At 41.8% G+C, this 26,725-nt stretch overlaps 1 protein-coding gene across 1 annotated transcript in view; it reads right to left on the bottom strand.

Annotated features, from left to right (window-relative positions):
* Window positions 1–26,725, bottom strand: part of FBXW8 (F-box and WD repeat domain containing 8) — a 146,557-nt gene that overhangs the window by 82,419 nt on the left and 37,413 nt on the right. The window contains exons 3-5 of the mRNA XM_049865553.1: window positions 25,782–25,946; window positions 18,735–18,823; window positions 2,293–2,450 (exon numbers count right to left, since the gene is read on the bottom strand). Coding sequence (XP_049721510.1) covers window positions 2,293–2,450; window positions 18,735–18,823; window positions 25,782–25,946 — 412 coding nt within the window. The remainder of the gene's footprint in view (window positions 1–2,292; window positions 2,451–18,734; window positions 18,824–25,781; window positions 25,947–26,725) is intronic.

Below are 26,725 nucleotides of genomic sequence, written 5' to 3'. Positions count from 1 at the left end.
GGGACAAAACAGAAACAAGCAATTTATAGAGAAAGAAATGCAAACAACTAATAACTCAGTGAAGTGACTGATGTTCACAATACTGAAAATTAAAGAAAAGCAAATAAAAACAACATCAAAATACCATTTTTACCGATCAGACACGTATGAGCAAAGAGTCTCCTCTTATACACTTTAGAAAAGAATACAAACCGGTGAAACCTCTTTGGAGGGCAATTTGGCAACAGCTGTCAAAACTTAACGCATCCGTACGTAGCCTTAGACCCAGTAAGTTACTCTATGGATAAACTGTACAAGTCCATCAGGATATTTGTTTGAGGATATTGTGGCACTCTTCTTAAAAACGAAAAGTTAACAACCCAAATGTGTATCAGTAAGAGCCTAATAAATAAATTATAGTAGAGTCACATAATGCAATAATATACAGCCATTAAAAAAAGAAGGCTTACCTGTAAGATTGCCAAGATATATCATTAGGTGAAAAAAGCAAGGTATAGAAAAGTATACAGAACAGGACCCCTGTGAGAGTGATTAATGGTTGGGGAACAGGAAGGAACATTTAGCTTTTTGTTTTATACATATTTGTTGTTTGAATTTTGATCATGAATTTTTTTTTAATTAAGTGTTTAAAATATATTTTGACAATTATTTGCCAATATTCACCAAAGAAAGTATCTTCTTTGTCACATCTACATAAAAAATAGTCTCCCAATATTTCCATCCAACAACAGGGATGAGGGCGACAGGGCCAATTCTCATTAACAATATAAAACCAGCGGCACGCTTGCACATCACCTCAAGATTTATCTCCAAGCTCACAAGATACAAGACATGATGCGAATCAATCAGGCACCCATTCTACAAGAGTCTCTGTCTGTAGCAAGACATAAACAGCAGCATTATACCACTGCCCGGCCTGAAAGACCACAGCCACAGTTCTGGATTCACGCAGATTAGTGACGTGACTCAGGCAAATCCTTTGGCAGGCCTCTCTGGACCTCAGTTTCCCGTCTTGTAGGAGAACGCGTGTATATGGCAAAGCGTGGCTACTAGGTGATTCTAAAGCTGTATGATTCTAATCTTAAAAGCACTGCAACCTTTAGCATGACTGTTTTAAAAAACAAGAGAACTCACTGATGATCTCGAAAGCAGCAAACATGCTCAAGCTGCTCTTATGTTATCTACCCAGGATCTCAATGAACACACGTAAAATAATTAGTTGGTATACAAGAGATATCTTAGCTGAATTTCTATAGGCTGAAAGGAAATAATCCATCAGTGGTACCTACTAATATCAAACCAAAATAATAGAGTTCATGTAATTAAAGTAATAAAATGAAAATAGGTAAGATTTCAGCCCTAATTTTTATTTTTAAATTATATATGGATATAAAATTTCCCCGTTTGCTATTTTAATTCTGTCCCTCTGAGCCAACCAATACTGTTACACTGCCTCTGAAGATTTATAATGGTGCCATGACATCAACACGAACATTTGAAAACACTCTGTGGTCCAATTTTCAGGCCAGTGGGGAAACCAAGCTTTTGGAGATTCAAACTTACAATATAATGGAGGTCAGGGGCGTATGAGGTATGAGTATAGGATATCATGGCCCTTGAAATTATTATGTCTATTAGCTATAAACTTCTGAGATTTCATTATTCAGGTAAAACTAATTCTAAATTATCCTTACCTTAGTGCTATAAATCCACAGTTGCTCACACACAGAAAGAACTCTCTCAGTCCCTGAGAGACAACATAGTACCGTATTACCATAAATTACCTCGCTGGGTTATAAGTGCCAGGGAAAGGTAGGCACTGACTTTTATTTTTCTATTTCCGTATTTGTTAATAGATTTATCTGTGTCTATCCCCTTTTCATTATTCCCTTTGGACTAGGTAGAGACTAAAGGAAAAGTAAGCCAAGTATATTTAATATTTTACACCAAACAAGTTATTTGCTTAAGATGGCTTGGCCAGCCTCATGTCTGGCACTAAAACCCAGCCTGACGGTTCCAGTAGGAATTAAACACCAGTTTTTTTTAATGGGTGCTGTGTTCCAATGCCTACTAATGCACTGAGGGTTATTGGCCAACTTCTTCACATAAAGGCAGGAGTGTGTGAGAGAGAGAGAGAGTGTGTGTGCGCGTGTGTGAGAGAGAGGGAGAGAACATGTGTGTGTGCCCACGCGTATATATGTAGGGATTATGGGGGGAGGGCCGGGCACAGCTGCTTAATTTTTGTAAAGCTTTTTTTTTTCCTTAATAGGGAGGAGGGTTGCGGTTACTTACCATCCTCATAAGCTGCTACCGCCAGCGAGCTGTTTATCTTCACAAAGGAGACATATGGCTGCATTCCAGGCTCGTCCTCCTCATACTCTGATTCCAGGAAGGGGGCTATGTAGTCCCAGGTGCGGGTGTCCCACACCCTCACGTCCCCTGATGTATATCTGGAAAAGAAGGACACACTTGGTTCCAAAAGGGGCTTAAAAAGCAGGGCCATGGTGGAGAAAATGGCGAGAGCCTTGAAACGGCAGACGTGTATGATGTGGTCAGTGAGAAGTCACCCCTACAACACGATTTAGGTGAGGAACTGCAACAGGAGACAAGGTCAACTAGGTAACGGCAGGGTGTGAACGTGGCTCACGTTCTCATAGCACGATGGCAGCAATGTGAAATGAGAAAGCTATAATAATAAATTGGGTATCAAGATCGCCTTCTTTCCTTTTACACGATTACAACCAATTTGTTACCTTAAGTTCTCGCCCTAAAAGTATCACTAACAGAAATGCGTATAAGCAGCAGTAGTGACACACAGAGAGAACCACACAGAGACACACACAGGCACAGCACTAGAGAGAGAGGGAGAGAAAGGCTGCAGAGATACTAAGGACTAATGGCCTTACAGGCATAAGCTTTCTCATACCTCATCCATGCATCAGATTTGACTGATTAAAGTCCCTAAAGACTAATTGATTTGCTGAAACAATTAAATCTTGCCTTTAGCAGCCAGACAATGCTGCCTTCTCATGAAAAGCTCTTGCCGAAATGCATGACGCGCCCTGGTTTTGCCCACTTAGAAAATAGGAGCACTCACTCTCTCCTATTACTACTGCCACTCCGACAAATGACTCTCTCCATCAAAGCCCAGGCAGGGCCAGGCCCGCTCAGTCACGAGGCCTCTGGGATAATGGAACGGACAGATGATGAGGTGGTACACTGCCTGCCGCTGAGCTATTCAAGCGAAGGTCCCTGACTGCTGCAGGGGGTTCTATTCAACACGGTAGCAACTTTGGAGAGGAATACTAGAGATGCCTGCAAGAGCGACCTCATGATGTGCCCACACGACGACGGGCAGACAATTTCAAGGGGATTCACAGTCGTCCTGAGGCCCTAGCCATACAGCCCTCAGCATTCCTTTGATCCCATGTTAAAAGTATGCAGTCAAACAAGATAACCTCCGAGATCGATTTCATCACTGAAATCTAGGACACGATGCATTTATGAAATGGCTACAGAAGGTCAATTTCTTATGCAATGTGTCTTAAGAAACTATGAACACTCTGATTCAGGAGGGCTTCATTTACGAAACGTAGGAGTAGTTACCTCAAGTTGTTCATCTGCGTTAAATACAGGTACGTGACATCATTCAAAGGTCATTCTGTCACACAAATTCCCTGGTCGGAGAATTCAGTGCTCTGCCTGCAGGACGGAGCCAGGGAGGGTATATGTTGTGTAAAGAGCCAAACAGGAGAGATGTTCTTTGCGACACTGGGCTGACGTACCTCTGTTTGACCACTGATCCTGTGGTACATAAAAATACTCACCACAAGAGTATCATAAAGACTGGGAGTGATACCCAAGCAAGGGCAGATATTGGTATCATCACAGCCAAGGCAGGCACTGGCTCCAGGCTCTCCAGGCAACAATCCAAATCCCCCTTCTTTACTGGGAACCCTGCGCAAAGCACAGACGACACTGTCCCACAATTACCAGAGTCAACATGAACTGCCGAAAACGACTCCAGGCCAGTCCCCAGAGGAAGGCTACTTGCTTAGCTCCAGGGACATGAGGAGAGATAACACATTTGAATTTCTGAACTGTCCATGATCTAATCTTTTGGGTTAAATTCTATGGGAAAGGAAACAGCCAGTTCAGAAAATAAAGATGAGGGTGGCAATGTCTTTCAGAAACAGAGAGAAGGTAAGTAAAAGAAAGAAAAAAGAGGAGTTTAAGACATCAGAGAATGAAGGAATGCTGAGAATAAGAAAGTGCGCAAACCAGGAAAGCGTATTTATTTTCTGTCAGTCTTGGTCATTCTATTCTTTACTAATATATATTGAGCCAGAAAGAGCCTTGGTGGCACAGTGATTAAGTGCTTGGAGGTTCACACCCACTAGCTACAAGATGTGGCAGTCTGCTTCTGTAAAGGTTACAGCCTTGGAAACCCTACGAGGCAGTTCTACTCTTTCCTATAGGGTCACAATGAGTTGGAATCGACTCGATGGCAACAAGTACACTGGACCACACCAGTAGTCTCCCCGGTGTTCTTTGTGGCATCCCTTAGGGCCTCCGGTAGGGAGTGGGGAGCGTGGAGGAGAGAATGTAAGTGGACTGTGCTCCAGGCCCCAGGACTCCTTTAAACAAAGAGTTCTGAGGCTAAGCAGCAACAACAAAACTTGGGAAAGGTGCTTCAATTGCCGAACCATGCAAAATTCCACCATAAAACACAAATTTTTGATATTTCTTATTAGTGGGGGAGGAGAGAGGGCAGGGATCCCACGGGTAATGGCACTCTGTCGTTATCTAAAAGGTTCCTGACGAGCCTTTTCTTCCATAAAAGAAGGTGTCTCATTTACACTCCAACTCCACACATCTGAGATTAAACACATGCTCTCCTCGAAAAGCTAGCCTGTTTCTGAATTCCTTATTTTTGTCGATAGGAGCTTCAGTCTCAGGTCACTGGTGTAGAAATGGAGGGGTCCCTTCAAGCTCCCCTTTGCCCCCACCCACACAGACATACATATTCAGGTCACTAAGCCCTTTATGTTCTCTTTCCCAGGAATACCACCCTGGTCTGAAGACCCCAGCACCTCACACTTGGAGCATTAGCCTCCCCACTCGTGAGCCTCAGCCACCTTCAATCGGCCCTGTGCAAGCCAAGACCTCAACAATACCTGCCTGTGTGAATCGTGCTTCTGGAAACACTCCGTTTCTCCCTTACTCTCCAAATGAGGCCATGTCGCCTTATGATCTCCCTTGCCGGCAGCCTAAACCTCTCCTTCGTGTCAATTATGTGTATGTGGTTTTCTTTTTGTCTCCCTTACTAAGCTATACGCTTCTGAGGTCAGAGTCTGGGTCTTGTTCGAAGCTGTGCATTCAATGACAAAACAGTGCCTAACAGCTAGGAAGCTGTCTATAAATTTTTACCCCTTAACACCTTACTGAAGGAAGGTTTAATTACTGGGGTCAAAAAAAAAAAAAAAAAAAGTTTTTTTTTTAACACTGGAAACCTTCCACAAACTCATTTTCTACCCTTCTTTAGCATGTGTCTGCCTCCAGACAAGCCTGCCCTTCCCTGGCTTCAAATACTCTTGCTCACATTATCCACCTTTCTGAAGTGCCTTCTCTCCTCGAGACCAGGCCCAGTAGGGATCAACCGTGGATGAATGTTAGAATCACCCAGGAAGCTGTTAAACATCCTGATGCCCCAACAACCACAGACCAATTAAATCTGACTCTCAAGAGATGGGACCAGGCATCAGTGCTTTCAACATACAGGCAAGATTGAGAACCATTAAGGTAGCCCAATCCTGCCCACTCTGCAAGTCTACAACAGGCCCTGCCTCTTCCATGAAGCCTTCTCTGACTCAACCATCTGCCCTTCACCTGAAGAAATAGCATTTATTGCTACATGTCATATGTACAGGTCTTATCTCCTCAACTGGAATATAAAGTCCTTGAGAAGAGCTGTAGCTCAATGCAGTAGCCTCCACCAGAAGGCTCACGCAGCCAATATACTCAGTAAAGGAATGGTGACTGAAAGGAAGTGTCTACAGGTAATGACTGGTTGGAGTGGCACCTCCTTTATTTCCACCAACTACCTTCTAGTGCTAATAATCAGAAATGATCCGTGTAACATCCAGAAGGCAATGCAACAATATGCATTAGACTTGGTGCATTTATTTCTAATCTGTTTAAAGTATACCTCTTAAAAACAGGAGATAAGCTAAATTATTTCAGTAAACATGAGTTTTTCCACAGATGTCAACTTAAATTACGCCATTCTCCATAGCCAAAAAGGATAATAATAACACAAATGTTTTCCTGCAAAATAACTTGGGAGGTAAAATATAAGCGACTCTATGTCTCCTTTATTGCTCGGAACAGGGAATAAGTAGTCCTATTTCAGCAGCAGGTACCCTGTGATGACTCAGCAGCGAGCTCTGCCGTCTAACAGAAGCGGAAGCAGGCGTGGCAACGGGAGTCAGGCTGAGGGCTGACCAACTCATGCTAACGGAAAAGGCACTTTCACGAGGGTAAATATTCGTTGCGGCAGAGGAACCCGGACCAAGCCCTAAATGGGATCTAAAAACGCTTAACAACATCGGCCAGAAGAAGCAAGAACAAATATTGAAGGGAGGTAGGAAAAAAGGAGGCTTTTTCTCCAGAGCTCCAGATGTCTTTACCATTTTTTTTAATGACAATTACACTCAACCAATTAAGATGCCACTATGACAGTTGCATTGTCAGTAAACCTCTGGACCCCAATGCTGATGGCTCTCTAATTACTGTCTGTGCAAAGTACAACTGCAACTAATATACTAGCTCATGTAAGAACACTAAAGAAAAACTGAAGGAGAAAGAAGTCTTCTCCAAACTAGTCAAGATGTACCCCAGCCCATGGCATGGACCAACGAGACGTATTCTTTTCTCCATGTTTTTTACACTTGATCAGGCTGAGTTTACCTCTAAATAAATAGGTCAGAGACCACAGCTGATTTTTTTTTTTAAGAATGGGAATGGAGCCTCTCTCAAGCACAGCACCCCAAAGCAATCACCAATTTAAAATGATTTACCACCAAGGAGCTTTTATTAACGAGCAAGTTTCCAATAAGCAGCCTACTCATTTGGACTAAGAGACTGGGGAGACTAGAAGAAATAAGAGGAAAAAATGCTGTGCAGCTTAAAAAACTTTAAACCTTCCTTCTTGTATAAATACCCACCAAGACACCCATTCTGTTTCCAGGTGCCAGAACTTAATTTGCTAAAAATTATTTTTTTTCAAGGCTCTTCTTAACAGTGGCGGGGGGGGGGGGGGGGCAAGCAGCAGCATCTTGATTTAAGAATGCTGAGAAGTAAGGTTAAGTGAATTACTCAGGGTCACAAGAAATATTTTAGTGGCACAGCTGGGATCAAAACTGGTCCCTAGGTTTTTCTCAATCTGCCGCTTAGCCAGCAAGCCACTTTGCCTCCTCAGATGACAGTGTCTTTAAACAAATGCTGCTTTTAAGAACCATCTCCATTTAAGCGCAATATAAGGAATTTATTGTTTTCAATTTTCTGACTCAGCCTTGCAGGACACAGCCCCTAACCCTAGCCCATCGAATTCACCACTATATCCAACTGGGTGGCAAGAGGCCAACAGAAAAGCTCAATATGTTGGCAACAGCGGTGTGAGTTGGGCAGACACAATCCGTGCCTCCCAAACCTGCTTCACAGGTAATGTGGGGGGATATGTAGAGTGGTTGGTAAAACTTCACCCTCTACAGAGTCAGACTCCAGCCACTCCCAAACGAACTCACACAGCAATTTTATTTTGATCAGGTACCCCGAGCAGTCAAGAGGGGCCTTGTTATGAGGCCTCATGCTAGGAAATAATGGTTTCATTTCTAATTCAAATCCAATAAATTGGTAGTGGCTGCCTAGAACACTGTATTGAGAAGAATACGGTGGCTGAGTACCACCCATCTCACAAGAAAAATAAATGCTACAATGGATTCTCAATGTCCACCAAGGGGTTGCGCGCAGGAAGTGGCAGCATATGTGCTAAGTTATGGCATCTCTGCCCCATGCAAAGCTCTACCTGGCTAACTCCTAGTCATCCTTCAAGGCTGAGCTGGCCTGACTCTGAGCCTGTCCTGGTGTGCTGTGGCACCCAGCTCCTCCCCTATCCTAACACCTCCTCCACCCTGAACTGTAACCACATGTAACTATCTCCTGTCAGTCTGAAAGCACCCTGAGATCAAGGGATATGTCTGTTGTATTCATCGGTGCTTACTTAGTACTTGCTGACTGACTGAATGAATGAGTCTACCGACTTACACCCGGAAGACGGAAGTGGTCTAAAGGCTACTAAGCGATCAGGCAGAGGCCCCTAAAAGTGCAGCCCCCCATTTCAAGAAACATTTACACCCTTTATGTGTAGAGGTTTTAAGAACTATTCACTTGCTCCAGGCCTTGTTTAGTGATACCAAAGGTTACCAATCAATAAAAGCAAGAGTATTTACTGTGTTTTTATGAAACGTGGCTATGTTGTATTATACAATTAACAAAATGAACTCAATCCCACAGTGCAGAGTCTTTCTGTGGGACTGCGCGACTGCAAACATCAAGGGGAGCTTAAGACGCATCAATTGAAAAATAATGAACATCTTAATGGACCTTACAAGACACATGCACTGAACACTTAAAACTGTATTCCATACATCTTGGTTAATCACAATCAATAGCGCCAGAGTCAATGATGATTATGCAGAGTTATTGTAGCTGTGGCCCTTCCCATTATTCCTTGGAGAACTGGAAATGGATAAATGCAGCCATGAGTTCACCAGTATTTATTAAGGACATTCTGGAGCTCCTTCATTAAGGGTATAATAAATGTAATGCTCTCTTCTCTCCCTTTATCAATAGCTTACCTCAGACTTATTTACCAGAAGAGCGTGTATACCTCACAGCAGAAAAAGATAAATAAATTTTAAAGTATTTTTAAAAAGAGGTCCCTAACGGGTAATGATCGAATTCCTTATGGGAACCAGTCCAATGTGATAATGAGCAGGAGCACAAAATCTATACAAAACAAGGCTGAAAGGAAAACTGTCAAGAGAAAGCTTTTTTCCTTCTTTTTTTAAAGGAGAAAAAAAGCATGTCCTTAGTAAGTATAAATATGGGTGATATTTCTCTAACACAACTTTATCACCAATCTGTATTTACAAAGCATCTATTATCTCAAGAGCCTCAAAGTAATCCATAGGTATTATCCAATTGTTTCATACAAGTACATAAAACTAGTAGAGTATTAGAAACACCACCCATGAAGATATAGGTGCTTGAATAGAAAACATTTTAAAATTCAGAGCAAATACATATGTCTTAGTTACTAGTGCTGCTGTAACAGAATACCACAAATGGGTGGCTTTAACAAGCAGAAATTTATTTTCTCAAGGCTAAAAAAAAAAGTCGCCAGTGAGTCTATTCCAACTCATAGCGACCCTAAAGGACACGGTAGAATGGATGCCCCATAGGGTTTCCAAGGAGTGCCTGGTAGATTTAAACTACGCAGCGATAGCTCTTAACCACTACACCAGCAGGGTTTCCTCTCAGAAACCTTTCTAGAAGGCTAGAAATCCGAATTCAGGGTGCGGGCTCTAGTGGAAGGCTTTCTCTCTGTGTCAGCCCCAGAGGAAGGTCCTTGTCTCTTCTGAGCTTCTGTTTCTGGGTTCCTTGGAGATCTCCATGTGGCTTGGCATCTCTCTTCCCTCATCTCTGCTTCCTAGCTTGTTTAATCTCTTTTATATCTCAAAAGAGTGACTCAACGCTACACTCTACACTAATCCTGCCACATTAATACAACAAAGACGACCCATTCCCAAAGCGGATTATAACTACAGGCATAGAGATTAGGATCTACAACACGTATTTTGGGGGGACACAATTCAATCCATAACAATATACTATTTCGGACTGAAACAACTATTAATATTTTGGCACAGTATATGGTCAGTACAAAGTACATTTTAAATTACTTGGAAAAGTGGATTAAAACTGGCCAAAGGTAAGGTATTTCAAGAAGTTATCAGAGATGCACGACAATGTTTGAACTGATATTTTCCAACAGTACCAACCACAAACTTGAACCAACCACAGATTCACACATCAAATTTTAAATATAATAACCAGGACCTCAAATTTTTGCTTCATGTCCACAGAAGGCTGGAACCCCTCTCAACTCTGAAGTACAGGTTGTACGGGTGGGCAAAACTAATAAAAGATGAAAAGGCAAATCTGAATCAGGACACACAGCTGGAGCTCACATGGATGCTAAAAGAGGTGCAAGCAGTTTTGTCATGTACGTGCTTGGGCTCGCGTGCCTCGAAGGGAATGCAGATGGATGAAAATGTGTGAGACACAAAGGGACAACAGAGTAATTTTTAGGAGGAGAAGACAGCTAATATTTCACAAAATAAAATGATACAGTTTTCACTCCAACTACATTTTGGCAGAGGAGATACATGGATCCAGTCACTGCTCCTTCCTGTAAAGGCAACAAACTGTACACTAAAAAGTCAGATCACTTTGGCGGAGAATGGGAGAAAAACATTAAGGAGTACGGGGGAAAAAAACCTCAACACAAAAAAAAAAAAAAATTTTTTTTTTTTTTTTTGTTGGTTAATACTGTTTTTAACCAAAAGGTGGTAAAATGGCCCTCGAATATGACCAGAAAATTGTGCTTTCTTACGCAAACTGGAATGCTTCAGACTTATGACTCTTAAGTAACAGTGAGGCGGGAGTTCATTGCAAAACACCACCATACTCCTGGGCATCTGATAAAAGCTTCTGGTAAGCTAATAGCTTAATGGTTAGCCGAGCTGGCACAAGGGCCTCCGAGGAGCCCCAGGCTGGACTTTCTCGCACAGGTTTTACCTGAGGTGCTCTCCTTCGCTAGGTGGATGATACTTACGCTTAGGTCTCAGGTTTTATAACGTGACCGTCCTGAACTCATGATGTCATCTGTTTCCAACACTCTTAACTTCCAGAGCACAGCAGGGGAGAAAGGGGACAGTCTGAAAGTCACAGAACAGAAGGGGACGCTTCCTTATCCCCAGCTCTTCTATTCTTTTTAAATATGTAATTTTAAAAACAATTCTAGGAGCTGTCACTAGCAACAAACAAACAAAAAAACATCTTTCCTATCCATTTATTACCAACAAACTTTCTTGAAAATATCTCTTCTTCTAAAATAAAAGGAAGTCACATACTAAACCCCACTACCGTTGCAGAGAACATGGACAGAGGCCGACTGTGAGAGAGAGAGACAGCAGGCTTATTCTGAAGAGACTGGTGACTCATGCATGGCCCAGGTTTTCCTCAAGTTAAAGAAATGGGATAATTTAGCTGGAAGGTCAAAGTAGAAGTTGTTTAGTCATCATTGACGGAACTTCCGTTTATTTAACCAGCAAAGAAAACGACTGATACTGCTAAGTGACCAAATGAGACCACAGACGGGCAAGAAGAAGAGCCCAAGAAGGTGCTTGGGTAGGTCATCAATGCCCCCCAGCACCTCCAAGTATGCGCGGGGTCACAGAGTGAGATAAGTTTCATTCCATACAACTTTCCGCAAAGCTTTCTGGATGCTGGGGCTGGTGTTAGGCTCTGAGGCTGTAAAGACCCTTAACACAAGGTCCTGGGCATGTCAAGAGGGGTGCAGTCAACAGGACAAATGCTGCCAAGAGCAGGTACCAAGAAAAGGCCTGTTGATTTGTTGATGAAACAGTCACTCACCAGTGACCCTGAGGAGTGTAGTTCAGTGGAAGGGCGGGGAGGGAAGCCAGATTTTAGGGGGCTGAGATGTAGAGAGTAAGAAGGGAGGCCTCCTCCCTCATTATGTATGGCACCAGTAGGAAAAAGAAAGATGTATTCAGGACTTGAAGGATAATTTTAGTAGAATGTGGAGACTCCAAACCAAAAAGTTAAATTGGAAAGTTGAGGGTTATACAAACATTTTGAAATAATTTTTAAACCGGAAAACACAAAAATTCATTCCCCAAAATTCAGTAATTCCATTTATGGGACTCCACCCCAAGAAAATAATTAGGAATGTGAGACTAGGGGAAGATAATGGGATAACTTTAACTCTTTATTCTACATGCTTCTATACAACAAGCCTTATAATTTTATAATTGTTAAAAAAAAAAACTAATACTAAAAAGGGGAAAAATCTACAAACTTCTTTGCAAAAAATATCCATACCATAATAATGCAACACAGGAAATAATTGTAATATCCAATACTAGAAGGCTGAATAAGAAAATCAGGATATAATTATTCAAGGAGTTTTTATTTTATTTTACAGTCAACCAAAGACAGTAACAAAAAGTACGTAATAACATGAAAAAAAGATCTCACCAGTTGAGGGAAAAAAAACCACAAAATGCTATCTAGGCTGCAACTGCATTATATAAAAACATGCAGATGGTTTCAGGGGACATCTAAGTCAGCTGGCATAATAAAATCTATTAAGAAAACATTCTGCATCCCACTTTGGAGAGTGGCGTCTCGGGTCTTAAATGCTAGCAATCAGCCATGTAAGATGCATCAATTGGTCTCAGCCTACCTGGAGCAAAGAAGAATGAGGAACACCAAAGACACAAGGTAATTATGAGCCCAAGAGACAGAAAGGGCCACATAAACCAGAGGCTACATCAGCCGGAGACCAAAAGAACCAGATGATGCCCGGCTACAACCAATGACTGCCCTGACAGTGAACACAACAGAGAACCCCTTAGGAAGCAGGAGAGCAGTGGGATGCAGACCCCAAATTCTCATAAAAAGACTAGACTTAATGGTCCGACTGGGACTAGAAGGACCCCAGTGGTCACGGTCCCCAGGCCTTCTGTTAGCCCAAGACAGGAACCATTCCCAAAGCCAACTCTAGAGGCAGGGATTGGATTGGACAATGGATAGAAAATGATACTGGTGAAGAACGAACTTCTTGGATCAAGTAGACACATGAGACTATGTTGGCATCTCCTGCCTGGAGGGGAGATGAGAAGGCAGAGGGGGTCAGAAGCTGGCCAGAAGGACACAAAAAGAGAGAGCTGGAGGACGGAGCATGCTGTCTCATTACGGGGGGACCAATTAGGAGTATATAGCAAGGTGTATATAAATTTTTGTATGAGAGACTGACTTGATTTATAAACTTTCAGTTAAAGCACAATAAAAATTAAAACGAAAAAAAATGCAGAGAAAAAACAAGCCATATACACCAAAAACTGTAACAGGGGCTGTGTTAGCCTGCTGTGATATGGGTGGTTTTCTCTTTTCTAAAATGTTGCAAAAACAACATGGTCCTATTACAGCTTTTATTTTTAAAAGAAAATATTCATGCCACAGGAGGAAAACCAAAATGGCCTTACAATAGCCACGCCCTCAGAGTAGCAAATGAGGGAGCGGAAGCAGCTCTGTCACAGCTCCCCAGACGGACGTTCTAGAAGCAGAGCAGAGTGTGGCAGCGCACATGCACTGGAGCCACCCATCACCAGCGCAAATCCTGGCTGCCTAGACTCTCTGAGCCTCAGGTCCTTCACGTGTAAAGCAGGGACGTCAACAGCCCCATCTCGCCGGACTGTGGGGAGGTTATGTAAGTATGTTACACTGTGTGAGCCACTTAGTGAAGGCTCAGTAGTAAGGGGCGGCTAGTACTACTTCTGAAAAAAGTGTGTGTGTGTTAGACAGAAAAGGGACTATGCTACAATTCCATGTGGTTTACACAGATTAACAATTCACGATGCCCAGTGGTCTACGTACTTCCTGTTATTAACAAAAAAAGCAATGTCCCTTGAGAAATAATCTATTTCAAGGACAGTGATAACAACAAAAAGCAATGTACAAGAAACACTATTTATGCATTTGCAGCTTAAAATACATTGTGGTTTAAAACTGACTAATGTTTTCTCATAAATAAGGAAAAGAGCACAATTCTGAGTAGATTTGAAGGAGATTTTAACCATATGTGGAAAGAACAACTCTCAAGAGACTGATAAGAGACGTTAGGAATCCTATAGAAGCCGGTCTCAACTCAATGGAGGTGAGCCAGCCACAGGCACAATGGCCTTTTAACCCTTAGGTTTAAGCGCCTCCTTTCTCTAGGCTTCGGGAAGCTTCACAGGTTAGAGAGGAAGGTGCAGGGTATGCAGTGGAAAGAGTGCTGAGCCTAAGGAGTCTGCATCTCTGTCCCTAAAAGGAATGATTTCGTAAGTGTCTCTCAACTTACAGTTTTTTCATTTACGAAATGAGTACGTAGGAAAAGACAATCTCTAAAGTTCTTTCTAGGCTTAAAGTGTATGATTCTAAGTTGAAAAACTAAGAAATTAGGGGACAGTCAAGAGAAATTAGAGATTTCTCCAGTTTCCTATATAACACATAGTACACAGGTGGCAAGGGCAGGCGGAGTATGTTAAATTTGAAACCTTCCTCTATACACAACAGTGTACAAGCACAATAGGGCATTTACTGAGACTACTGCATACAACCCATTTTTTAAAAGATGCTCACAATTTAACCAGAAAGAAAACACATGGCTTTAAGGTTAAGAACTATTTCAAGGTAAAATAACAATATAAAACAAAAATGTTTAGGCAAACCCACAAGGCCACACGGTTAGCTCCTTTATAAGCTGCAGATAATCGCCTCTCCAGAAGTTCTGAGAAGGGTAGATTTGAAGTGCTCTAGGAAGGTTTCAGGGAGGAGATATGACTTGAGTTGAGCCTTAAAGGATGAGCAAAGCTGTGAGGGGAAGAACAGGAATACAACAGAGGGAATTATGTAAACAGGAGCAAAGAGGAGGAAACATCACATAAGATGTGGTCTGAGACAACCAACCCAAATGGCCATCAACTGATGAGTGGAGGAACAATATGCTCCATCCATACAAGGAATAGCAATGATTGCGAGGATGGAGCAGAACTGGGCAGTCTTTTGTTCTGTTACACACAGGGTCACTATGAGTCAGAACCAACTCGATGGCACCTAACAACAACAACAACATACAATGGAATATTGCTCAGCCATAAAAAGTAATGAGACATGATACAACATGGACGAACCTCAAAAACATTACGCTAAATGAAAGAAGCCTGTTACAAAAGACCACATATTGTATCATCCATTTATGTGAAATGTCCAGAATGGTCATATCCATAGAGACAGAAAGTAGATTAGTGGCTCCTTAGGGCTGGGAGAAGTAGGGTGTGGGGGCGGTGGGGTGGTTAAGGGATGATAGCTAAAAGGTACAGGTTTCTTTTTGGGGTAACACAAATGTTCTACAATTATGTAGTGGTGATAGCTGCACAACCTTGTAAATACCTTTAAAAAACCACCGAACTGTATACTTTAAAAGGATGCATTTTATGATATATGAATCATATCTCAATTTTTAAAAAAAGATGTGGTCACAAGTGACTAAGGAGACCAGTGTGGAAAAAACCAAAGGTCCACTGAGGAGAGTCACGAAGTCAAAGGAAGACTGGAAATAAATTTAAGGGCTCTGAATGTCAGGAACTGTTTACTGGAAATTGTCCATGAGATAGTGTTACAGATTGAATTGTGTCCCCCAAAGATATGTGCCAATTTGGCTAGACCATGATTCCCAGTATTGTGTGACTGTCCACCATTTTATAATCTGATGTGATTTTCCTGCGTGTTGTAAATCCTACCTCTATGATGTTAATAAGGTGAGACTGGCAGCAGTTGTGTTGATGAGGCAGGACTCAATCTACAAGATTAGGCTGCGTCTTAAATCAACCTCTTTTGAGATATAAAAGAGAGAAGCAAGCAGAGACAGGGGGGCCTCACTACCACCAAACAAGAAGCTCCAGGAGTGTACGTTCTTTGGGCCCTGGGCCCCTACACTGAGAAGCTCCCTGACCAGGGGAGGATTAATGGTAAGGACCTTTCCCTAGAGCCGAGAGAGAGAACGCATTCCCCTGGAGCTGGTGCCCTGAATTTGGATTTCTAGACTCCTAAAAACTGTGAGAGAATAAATTTCTGTTTGTTAAAGCCACCCACTTGTGGTATTTCTGTTATAGCAGCACTAGATAACTAAGAGAGACAGTAAGAAAATAAAGACTTATGAACAAAAGAGTGAAAAATCTGCTTGCAATACTGAGAAAGCAAACATCATGTACACAGGGGCCAGGTCCTGTTCACATGATTGGTATCTGAGTATCTGTCAAGCGATTTTAACAGTGCAAGAGTATTTAAAGTTACTCTGGTTTGTGCAGAAAGAAGAGTAGGGAAGAACCAAGATTGGGTCAATTGTGAGGCTCACTGTAATAAAAATTAGTCTAGGAGGCAGATTCATGGAAACAGGAAACTGATTAGAGGTTGCCAGGGGGCTGTGAGGAATGGAGAATGGCAAGTGATTGTTATTGGGAATGTGGCTTCCTTTGGGATGATGAAAATGTTCTGGAACTAGATGACGGTCATAGTTGCACAACATGGTGAATATACTAAATGCCACTGATTTATACACTGTAAAATGGTTAAAACGGTCAGACTGATGTTACATGTACTTTACCACAAAAAAGGAGTCTAAGCCTAGGGAACACAACCCCAAACCAGGAACCTTTACATGGAGAACTGGAAAGATGACACACAGCAAGAGATTTCTGAACAGTCTCTGCTCTCCCTCAATTACAAGAAATACATTTAATAGGTTTAAATGCACAAATGTTATACACTTTAGCTCTAGACACATAAAATGAAGTCCCTGAACAGGTTCCATTTACGTAAAAGAAAGAAAAAAGGGAAGGAAAAGGAAAAATAAGAGAAACACAAGATAACCACAACAGAACGAAATGGTGAAGAGGTCTCTTTAAGAAACTCCTTGGAGATACATAACGGTAGAAAGCCTGGTGAATACAACATTGATTGGGAATGAGGTAACCACAAACACCGCTTTCTCAAATGAAAAGGGATTCAAGATCTGACCCAGAAAACAAGCATCGTAACCACCAGATAAAAATTTAATGATAAACACAAGATGCTCCACATACAGTCAAGACTGAAGTAGCTGATGCTAGGCCACAAACGTAAGGTTCTCTTAGAAAGAGGAGACGTGAGGAGCCTCTCTGACCCACAGATCAAGTTTCATCTTATCGATCCACAAAACCCTGCCATCGCTTTGCTTTGTGCTGGCATAATCAGTAATGCTGAACAGACCTCAAGGGAACAGAGAGGCAGGGAAAGAGGGCCTGGCATCAGGGCTTGTGGCCTTCCTTTCGTGAGGTCTACATCCAGACAAGAAATTCATAACTGGCTTTTGAGGTGAAAGTCTCTCCTTTATTTCTAATTTCTTTTATTGCTGTTTTAGTCCAATCTCAATCTTCCGTCCTCAAGTGCCTTTTGACACACTAGATAGAGACCCCTTGAAATTAGAATAATATAAGTACCTTTTGAAGTTATCACCAAATCTCAGGATTAGTGGGCCAGGAAAAGCCTTACAAATCATGCACTCTTAGGCCCACATTCAAAGAGGTACAGAAGCCCAACATGACACTGATAACTGTTGTTGCTGGGTGCCACTGAGCTGATTCCAACTCGTAACGACCCCATGTGACAGAGGAGAACTGCTCCACAGAGTTTTCCAGCTGTAACCTTTATGCAAGCAGATGGCCAGGCCTTTCTCCCACAGAGCCGCTGGGTGGGTTTAAACCACCAAACCTTCCATTAGGCAGCCGAGCACTTAACCACTGCACCACCAGGGTTCCTTCGCTGATAACTAGAGGGACGGAAAGCTAGATTTCTGGTCCATTAATCTTTCTAAATATAACAGAAACACCCCCAAGAAGGGCATTAGCCTCTAAACTGCGGCCAGTAAACAGAAGCTAGAGAAATGTGCTTCTCCTGGATGTAACTTGTTTAAAGTAAGAATACTTTTTCATAGGCACTGCATACTACAAAATATTACAATAATCTGACTGCTTGGAATCTCACTTCAAAGGCTGCTCTTTAATGAATGTTTCCTAAGGAAAGGTTTTTGTCTAAACTACTAGGTTTGGAAGTCTAGGGTTTGTTTCCTATAGGTAGAAACCTCTCTTAGGTGGCTCCCTCCAAAAACAATCCAGACTCGGAAGTTTAAATGTTCTGGTCTCTACTTGGTGGCAATTTAAGGATATACATTGACACTGTGGTTTAAGACAGCCTTCCTAATCCAAAAAGAAAATTGATCTTCTCATTGCACATTAAAGAAAGACATAAACACATCTCTGTAGCAAAATATGAAGAATTCATGAAAGTGGTTTTTGGAACAGAAGCCAAAGGGATTTACAGGGGCTAAAATTAAATTTCTTGACCATGGAGACACATAAAAAGCCTATTTCAGGATAACTGACACACCAAATACATACTATGTGGTGGGAAAGGAAGCTTAAAGCTTATGTGTGGCCACAGCCCTTCCTCATAATAAAGGCTTCAGAAAAAGAAAACAAGAACGGACCCACTCTGTGCCAACGCGTATTATCCTTGCTTGACTTTTTTATGTCTTCGTAAAATGCAAACTGTTTACCTTAATGAAAATCTAACATTACGTGCCACGAGAGTGATTTAAAAGCTAGGAAAGAGAAAGGTATAAACTCTCAAGGGACAACAAGGTCACCAATACTTAGACGGTGGCACATGAAAAATGAAAGACTCTAAGATGAAGAGCCTTAAGTTAAAAAATACTTTTTGCTTACCCAGCAATGACGACTCCATTATGGGAATGTACATCACATAAAACTGCGTCGGGAATGTGTTCCAGCTCACTCACAGCACCTTTTCGATTCTGCAGAGGGACAAAGGGAGGTGCAGTTTATACTATTCTTGGGATAGCCAAAGACAGAGCATTTAGCTTTCATCTACAGTCCACAGCGATTTTCAACAGCATGTACTGGATTCAAGATCATCTTGGTTATTAAAAGGAAGACGACAACAACTAGTATGTTGAGCGACTGAGCATTTTCAAGTTGCCATACCCATGAAGGCACTGACCTCCAGAGGGGGATGAGTGAGATACTGCCCTGTCCTAAAGGAAATTACAGGAAATATGTGCACAACACACTATATATTGGTAAGTATCTGCTGGGAGAGCAAGTACAGGTAGCCCCCAACTTACGACATACTCGAGTTACAATGAACCCCACTTACGCCTATTTTCGTTTCATTTTTATTACATACAATTTTGCAACATGTAATTTGGTGATGTTATTATTCTTAGATGTTCATTCACAGATGTTTATGTATAATGTTTCCAACCCCCAAACACAAAGATTGGATTTATAGACACTGATATAAAAAGATAATGAAAACTAAAAAAAAAAAAAAAGAGGTATTCAACTTATGTCAGAACTCACTTATTAAAGAGTTGTCAGAATGGAACCCCATCTTAAGTTGGGGACTACCTGTATATAAAGTGTAGGAAAAGTACAGTTCAGAGAAGAGAAAGTACTGAGTGGTATATTACCTGTTAACAACCCTTACAAGAACCCTGAGAATAAAATACACACACACACACGTGCGCGCAAGCGCGTGTGCACACACATACACACAAATAGATAAAAATCAGGATGGGGGAAAAGGAAGAAGAGAAGAAATTATTTTTGACTGACAGATTAGAAGTTTCATGAAAATTGTAATTAAAGGAAACCCTAAAAACCCATAACAGGTACCTCCTGAGGTAGGACACTGGGTGGTAGGTGGAGAGAGCTGAGGATATGTATTTTTCACTATATACCCTTTTATGAATCCTGAATTACTGTACTAGGATCATTTTTCATTGATTTTATACATATACATATATAAAAATTAATTTTTTAGGCACCTTGGTGGCACAGTGGTTAAGCATTGGGCTGCTAACAGAAAAGGTCAGCGGTTCAAACCCACCAGCCACTTTCCAAGAGAAAGACATGGCAGTCTGCTTCTATAAAGATTGGAAATCTGTGGGGCAGTTCTAGTCTGTCCTGTAGGGAACTATGAGTCAGAATCAACTCAACAGCAATGGGTTTATAAAATTGTATTTAAGATAAAAATAAAGGGAACCTTGACGAATATTAAGCTTTTATATGAAAAAAAATGAGGAAGGTAAAAAAAAGGAAGACAGTTCAAGCCAAAAAGCAAGCATGAATAAAGGTATTCAACACCACCAAGTAACCCATAATTTCAACTCTGCAGCACTGGAACAAGGATTAGAAACAGTGTATGTGGGTGCCAAGCACAATTCTGAGCATACAGTAAGTGTTCAATAAATGGCAGTGGCTATTATTATTACATTATTTATATTATTAGAAGGATGATGACATCATTCCATTTAAAATCAACATTTACTAAGCAGCTGTGTCCCAGGCATTGTGCAATATGATCTCATTATCTGCTTAACGAGCTTACTTAACCTCAGGGCCAAGTCTAAGACTGACAGATAAAACGAAGCATATCCAGTTGGGCCTTTCCTGCTAGTGATATGGGGAGGAGAGGTCAGGATTTGGGAGGCATCTATGTGAGGGTCACAGCCAAACCGACCAGAGTAGAAAAGCTCTTTTGAGGCACTGGAGGAAAAACGAGTGCCTGAGAAGAAAGCCTGTGTGCTTATGGCATTCACTAATTTCTGTCATGTGACTTCCCTGCCCCTCATGGGCTTCACAGCCATCCTGGCATTCTAGTCCTGGAGAGATTCTAGAATACCAGAGGGGAAAAGAGTATGCAAACTGTGTCCAGGCTGGATCTCAACTGCAGGATCAGGTAAGTTCAGCATTTGCAGGTTCATCTCCTATGTGGAGGTTCCTGAGAATTCTGGGATCCCTTCTAGGGTTTCCCCAGACACTGACCTGACAGATATCACACCAAATCACCTGTCCATCCCATCCTGAAGTTGACCATGAGGAGCACTGCATCACTGTTTCTGTGTGCAAAGCCCTAGGAGCATCTACAGCCAATACTGATTTAGCTTTGAACTTGAGCAAGCTCTGTGGGAGGTGGGTAAGAAGTACCACTGCAGTCATCTCGCCACAAGCCCATCAGCGGTGCTGCTCTTAGCCCTGCTCTGCCGTTGCAAATACAGGGACATGCAGACCTGAAGGAGCTCGTTCTAACATGACCATTTATGTCCATATAGGGCTTTCATTCTAAAATTACGTTAAGAATCCCAGTGTTGAATCTCTGTCTTGCACAGACGTATTTCTAGAAAGATTTATCTCAATATGTTAGCAATGGTTAACTTTGCATAGTTGGATATGGGATGAGTTTAGTATTTTCTCCCTATCTGTATTTTCTTGTTTTTCTAAAATGACCATGTGTTATCTGTGTATTTAAAAAACAAATGAACCTCACACCATGCACAAAAACTAACTCCAAGTGGATCAAAGAACTAAACATAAAGACTAAAAAGATAAAGATCATGGAAGAAAAAATAGGGACAACCTTAGGAGCCCTAATACAAGGCATAAACAGAATACAAAACATTACCAAAAATGACAAAGAGAAACCAGATAACTGGGAGCTCCTAAAAATCAAACACCTATGCTCATCTAAAGACTTCGCCAAAAGAGTAAAAAGACCACCTACAGACTGGGAAAGAATTTTCAGCTATGACATCTCCGACCAGCGCCTGATCTCTAAAATCTATATGATTCTGTCAAAACTCAACCACAAAAAGACAAACAATCCAATCAAGAAGTGGGCAAAGGATATGAACACGCACTTCACTAAAGAAGATATTCAGGCAGCTAACAGATACATGAGAAAATGCTCTTGATCATTAGCCATTAGAGAAATGCAAATTAAAACTACGATCAGATTCCATCTCACTCCAACAAGGCTGGCATTAATCCAAAAAACACAAAATAATAAATGTTGGACAGGCTGAGGAGAGATTGGAACTCTTATACACTGCTGGTGGGAATATAAAATGGTACAACCACTTTGGAAATCTATCTGGCGTTTTCTTAAAAAGTTAGAAATAGAACTACCATACAACCCAGAAATCCCACTCCTCGGAATATACCCTAGAAAAATAAGAGCCTTCACACGAACAGATATATGCACACCCATGTTTATTGCAGCTCTGGTTACAACAGCAAAAAGCTGGAAGCAACCAAGGTGTCCATCAACGGATGAATGGTTAAAGAAATTGTGGTATATTCACACAATGGAATACTACGCATCGATGAAGAACAGTGACGGATCTGTGAAACATTTCATAACATGGAGGAACCTAGAAGGCATCATGCTGAGTGAAATTAGTCAGAGGCAAAAGGACAAATATTGTATAAGACCACTATTATAAGATCTTGAGAAATAGTATAAACTGAGAAGAATACATACTTTTGTGGTTACGAGGAGGGGAGGGAGGGAGGGTGGGAGAGGGTTAGTTACTGATTAGTTAGTAGATAAGAACTACTTTAGGTGAAGGGAAGGACAATACTCAATACACGGAAGGTCAGCTCAACTGGACTGGACCAAAAGCAAAGAAGTTTCCAGGATAAAATGAATGCTTCAAAGGTCAGCGGAGCAAGGGCCGGGGTTTGGGGACTATGGCTTAAGGGACTTCTAAGTCAATTGGCAAAATAATTCTATTATGAAAACATTCTGCATCCCACTTTGAAATGTGGCGTCTGGGGTCTTAAATGCTAACAAGCGGCCATCTAACATGCATCAATTGGTCTCAACCCACCTGGAACAAAGGAGAATGAAGAACACCAAGGTCACATGATAACTATGAGCCCAAGAGACAGAAAGGGCCACATGAACCAGAGACTTACATCATCCTGAGACCAGAAGAACTAGATGGTGCCCAGCCACAATCGATGACTGCCCTGACAGGGAGCACAACAGAGAACCCCTGAGGGAGCAGGAGATCAGTGGGATGTAGACTCCAAATTCTCATAAGAAGACCAGACTTAATGGTCTGACTGAGACTAGAGGCATCCCGGCGGTCATGGTCCCCAAAACTTCTGTTGGCACAGGACAGGAACCACTTCCGAAGACAACTCATCAGACATGGAAGGGACTGGACAATGGATTGGAGAGAGATGCTAATGAAGAGTGAGCTAATTGTATCAGGGGGACACTTGAGACTGTGTTGGCATCTCCTGTCTGGAGGGGAGATAGGAGGGTAGAGAGGGTTGGAAGCTGGCAAAATTGTCACGAAAGGAGAGACCGGAAGGGCTGACTCATTAGGGGGAGAGTAAGTGGGAGTATGGAGTAAGGTGTATATAACCTTATATGTGACAGACTGACTTGATTCGTAAACGTTCGCTTAAAGCTCAATAAAAATTATTAAAAAAAAAAAAAAAAGGTCAGCCCTGGTCAACCCGACCGTCCCCCTTAAAAAAAAAAAAAAAAAGATTCATGGTTTTTTAAAAAAAAAAAGAATCCCACTGTTGCTGGCTGAATGGCCATGGGAAATACAGGGTGGAGAGGAGTGTACCGTCACACTATAGGGAGAACAACTAGGGTCACATAAAGATGTGTGTATAAGTTTTTGTATGAGAAACTGACTTGAATTGTAAACTTTCACTTAAAGCACAAACAAAAAAAAAAAAATCCCACTGTTACATTTAAGGAACGATTCATCATCTAAAATCTCATTTATGTACTTCTCACTGTTACCAGTGTCAGGAACCTGGCCTAAGACACTCCAAAGAGGAAAAAAAAAAAATTTTTTTCTTTTTTTTTTAGCTCCCTTATATTCTGCCTGCAGTTTGCCTCCGGTTCACTCAATCAACAACCTTGTACTGAGCACCTACCAAACATATGGCTTCGTGCTTGTTAGGGAAAAACAAAAATAGACGTTCAATTAAATTGTACATAACTGTTGTGTTTTTTTTTTTTGTGAAGTGCCAAATGCTCTAAGGTGGATCTTTAAACACCTTCACTTCTGCCACCTCCAGCCCAGCTGATGAGGCTGTACCTGCCTTCCTCCCTCGCTTTCTCTAATACCAAAGAGGAAGCAAAAAATTTACCTGCTACTTTCTCCCTCCAGATCTGACACCTCTGAATTTGAGCCAGGGACAATGACTATCTCTGACAGCCTCACTCACAAATCCCCCTTAAACTATCACATCTTTCTGGGCTGGAAGGCCCCAGTTAATGCCCAACTCTCCGGCCTTCTTTAAATCCCACCACACTCCTCAGCCCAGGGTTAGATCCTCTGCTTTCTGGTCCCAGTTTGTCTAAACTGCTTCCTTTTTCAGGTTTTCATCCCTTCCTTTCACTTGTGCCCATCACACCAGCCTAATCAGGCCTGCAGACAGGAGGCTGAGTGGGTCCCCAAGAGATGAGTTTATTACCTTGCATGGATGCAAACTGACCCTGTGGGGCCAGCATGATTGTATGTAGTGGTGGTGTCTTAGTGGCCTAGGAAAGGGTAGCTAGACTAGTTGTCCCTAGAACAGTGGTTCTCACAAGGGGCAATTTTGCCCCCTGGGAGACATTTGGCAATGTGTGGAGACATTTTTGGTTATTACAACTGAAGGGAGTGGGAGAATGCTATCGGCATCTGATGGGTAGAGGCCAGGGATGCTACTCAACCTCCTACAATGCACAGGGCAGCCCCCTCCCCAACAAAGAATTACCTGGTCCAAAATGTCTACAGTATTGTGGTCATGAAACCACGAATTAGAGAAATACCGTTCTTACTTCACTAGAAACTAGTGAGGTTGCCTAGGTCAAGAATATCTGTCACATCTGGGCAGCTCCTGCCTGGAGGGGAGATGTGAAGGCTGAGGGGGGACGGAAACTGGCTGAATGGACAGGGAAACACAGGGTGGGGAGAAGGAGTGTGCTGTCTCATTAGGGGGAGAGCAACAAGGAGTATATAAAAAAAAATATATAGCAAGGTTTTGAATGGGAGGCTGACTTGATGTGTAAACTTTCACTTAAAGCACAATCAAAATTAAAAAAAAAAAAGAATATCTATCACTAATTAGGTTATGAGGTGACTGGGTTCAGGCATACACACAGGCAATATGTCACCATCAGTAAAGAGCAAGAGCTTGTTAACCTCAAAGTCTATTAGGATTGACCTTTACAGGAGAGGAAACAAAGTATCATTCTGCCCTTTCCAGACAAGTGAATATCCAGCTGGAAATATCCAGCTGGAAAAGAAACACCATCAGCACAATGGCGTCTTGTCAAGCTTCAGACAGCTTTAGGTAACACTGTTCTTGACAGTTATTTCCTACAGAAACACTTCACTGTGCAGATTCTGAGCTGTGATCTAATATTTCTGCAGAGATTTTGAAGTGATAAATGTTATGGAAGCAAGCCAATAGGTTATGTGAGGGAAACAAATACAGTACTTAGAGACATTTAATAATCTGTCTCTGACATTTACTGGAATCAACATTTTCCAGTTCTTCTTTTGTATTCAGGTGGTACTTTTTGCTTTTTTTGTCCATTCAGAGAGTTGGTAAAAGTGAAAGAAAGGGGGCTACATTAGCAAAAGGGGGCCCTAAAGAGCCAAACCATCAGCGGGCAACTGGTTGGCCACCCAATCTCCTCCTTCCTCTCCCCGAGACCAAGAGGGTGCTCTTAAATCGTGTGGTTGACAATGGGGCAGATATTCTAAAGGAGAACAAAATGGGCAAGAAGTCACCAACAGCTGAGGGGGATGTGCACACTCCTTTACCATCACTTTTGGCAATGAACCTCCGGCTATAATTCAAGGGACTGAGTTTAATCCCCAGCTTGGGCTCCCATACCCTTGGCCGGCTATTCTTCTACAGGTAACGATATTGGCCACTGCCTACCTTCCAGTTGGTCCTTAACATGTGTTCCTTGGCTCGGCACTCTTGGAAGATGAGCTTCCAGCAAGAATAATCAGAGATGCTGCTCTCGGGAAGGTGCCCTTCCTGCTGGCACAGTCTGTACCAGAGCACTTCATCTTCTGCAATCACCTTCCACGTCTTGCTCACCTAAAACAGCAGAAGTGACACAAATGTCAAACTCTGCAATTAGAGAAGCCCCTATCATCCAAAAATCAATCAACGCCTTTATTAATGCCCTGGGTTTATGGCAGTATAAAGTGGCTCATTAACAAAACACTTCGAGGTGAAAAAAAATACAAGCAAATGTTTCCAGTTTTATCTTTCAAGATTTCAAAACTGTTGTACTACCATCTAATATCGCATTTTAGACTACTCGATTAAATGATTAACATGAGAGACAAAAAGTACACACTTTACCATGTTAACAGCTACACAATCATACAGATTTTTACAACAAAATTACTTTTTACCAATAGGCACTTGTAATTTCATCTTACAGAACTGGAGACTGACGGCCTCTGGAATTAAAGGATGTAACCAAATAATTGTCTATAACTCGAGACTTCTGGTTATGTCTCAAAAAGCAAAACAACCAAACCCACTGCCATTGAGTCGATTCCAATTCATATCAACCCTATAAGACAGGGCAGAGCTGCCCCAAACAGTTTCCAAGGAGCGGCTGCCCATGTTTCCGTTAGCAGTCAAGTCCTTTAACCACTGTACCACTAGGGCTCCTCTGGTCATGTAAAAAACTCAAATTCTTATTAGATGTGGGAATTTAGATTTTAAATGTACAGATTTATTAAAAAAATTTTTTTACCAGAAAATTTAAGCTGTTAACTAGGCCTGTAAGATCTGACATACAGAAATTAATCTTATGTCTGGACTGAATTTCAAATCCCAACGGTATCCAGAGGAAATGGGCC

Source organism: Elephas maximus, chromosome 22, assembly GCF_024166365.1.
Source record: "Elephas maximus indicus isolate mEleMax1 chromosome 22, mEleMax1 primary haplotype, whole genome shotgun sequence".
Lineage (NCBI taxonomy): Eukaryota > Metazoa > Chordata > Mammalia > Proboscidea > Elephantidae > Elephas > Elephas maximus.
The sequence above is the reverse complement of the archived record's forward strand: the minus strand, read 5'-3'. Positions and strand labels throughout refer to the sequence as shown.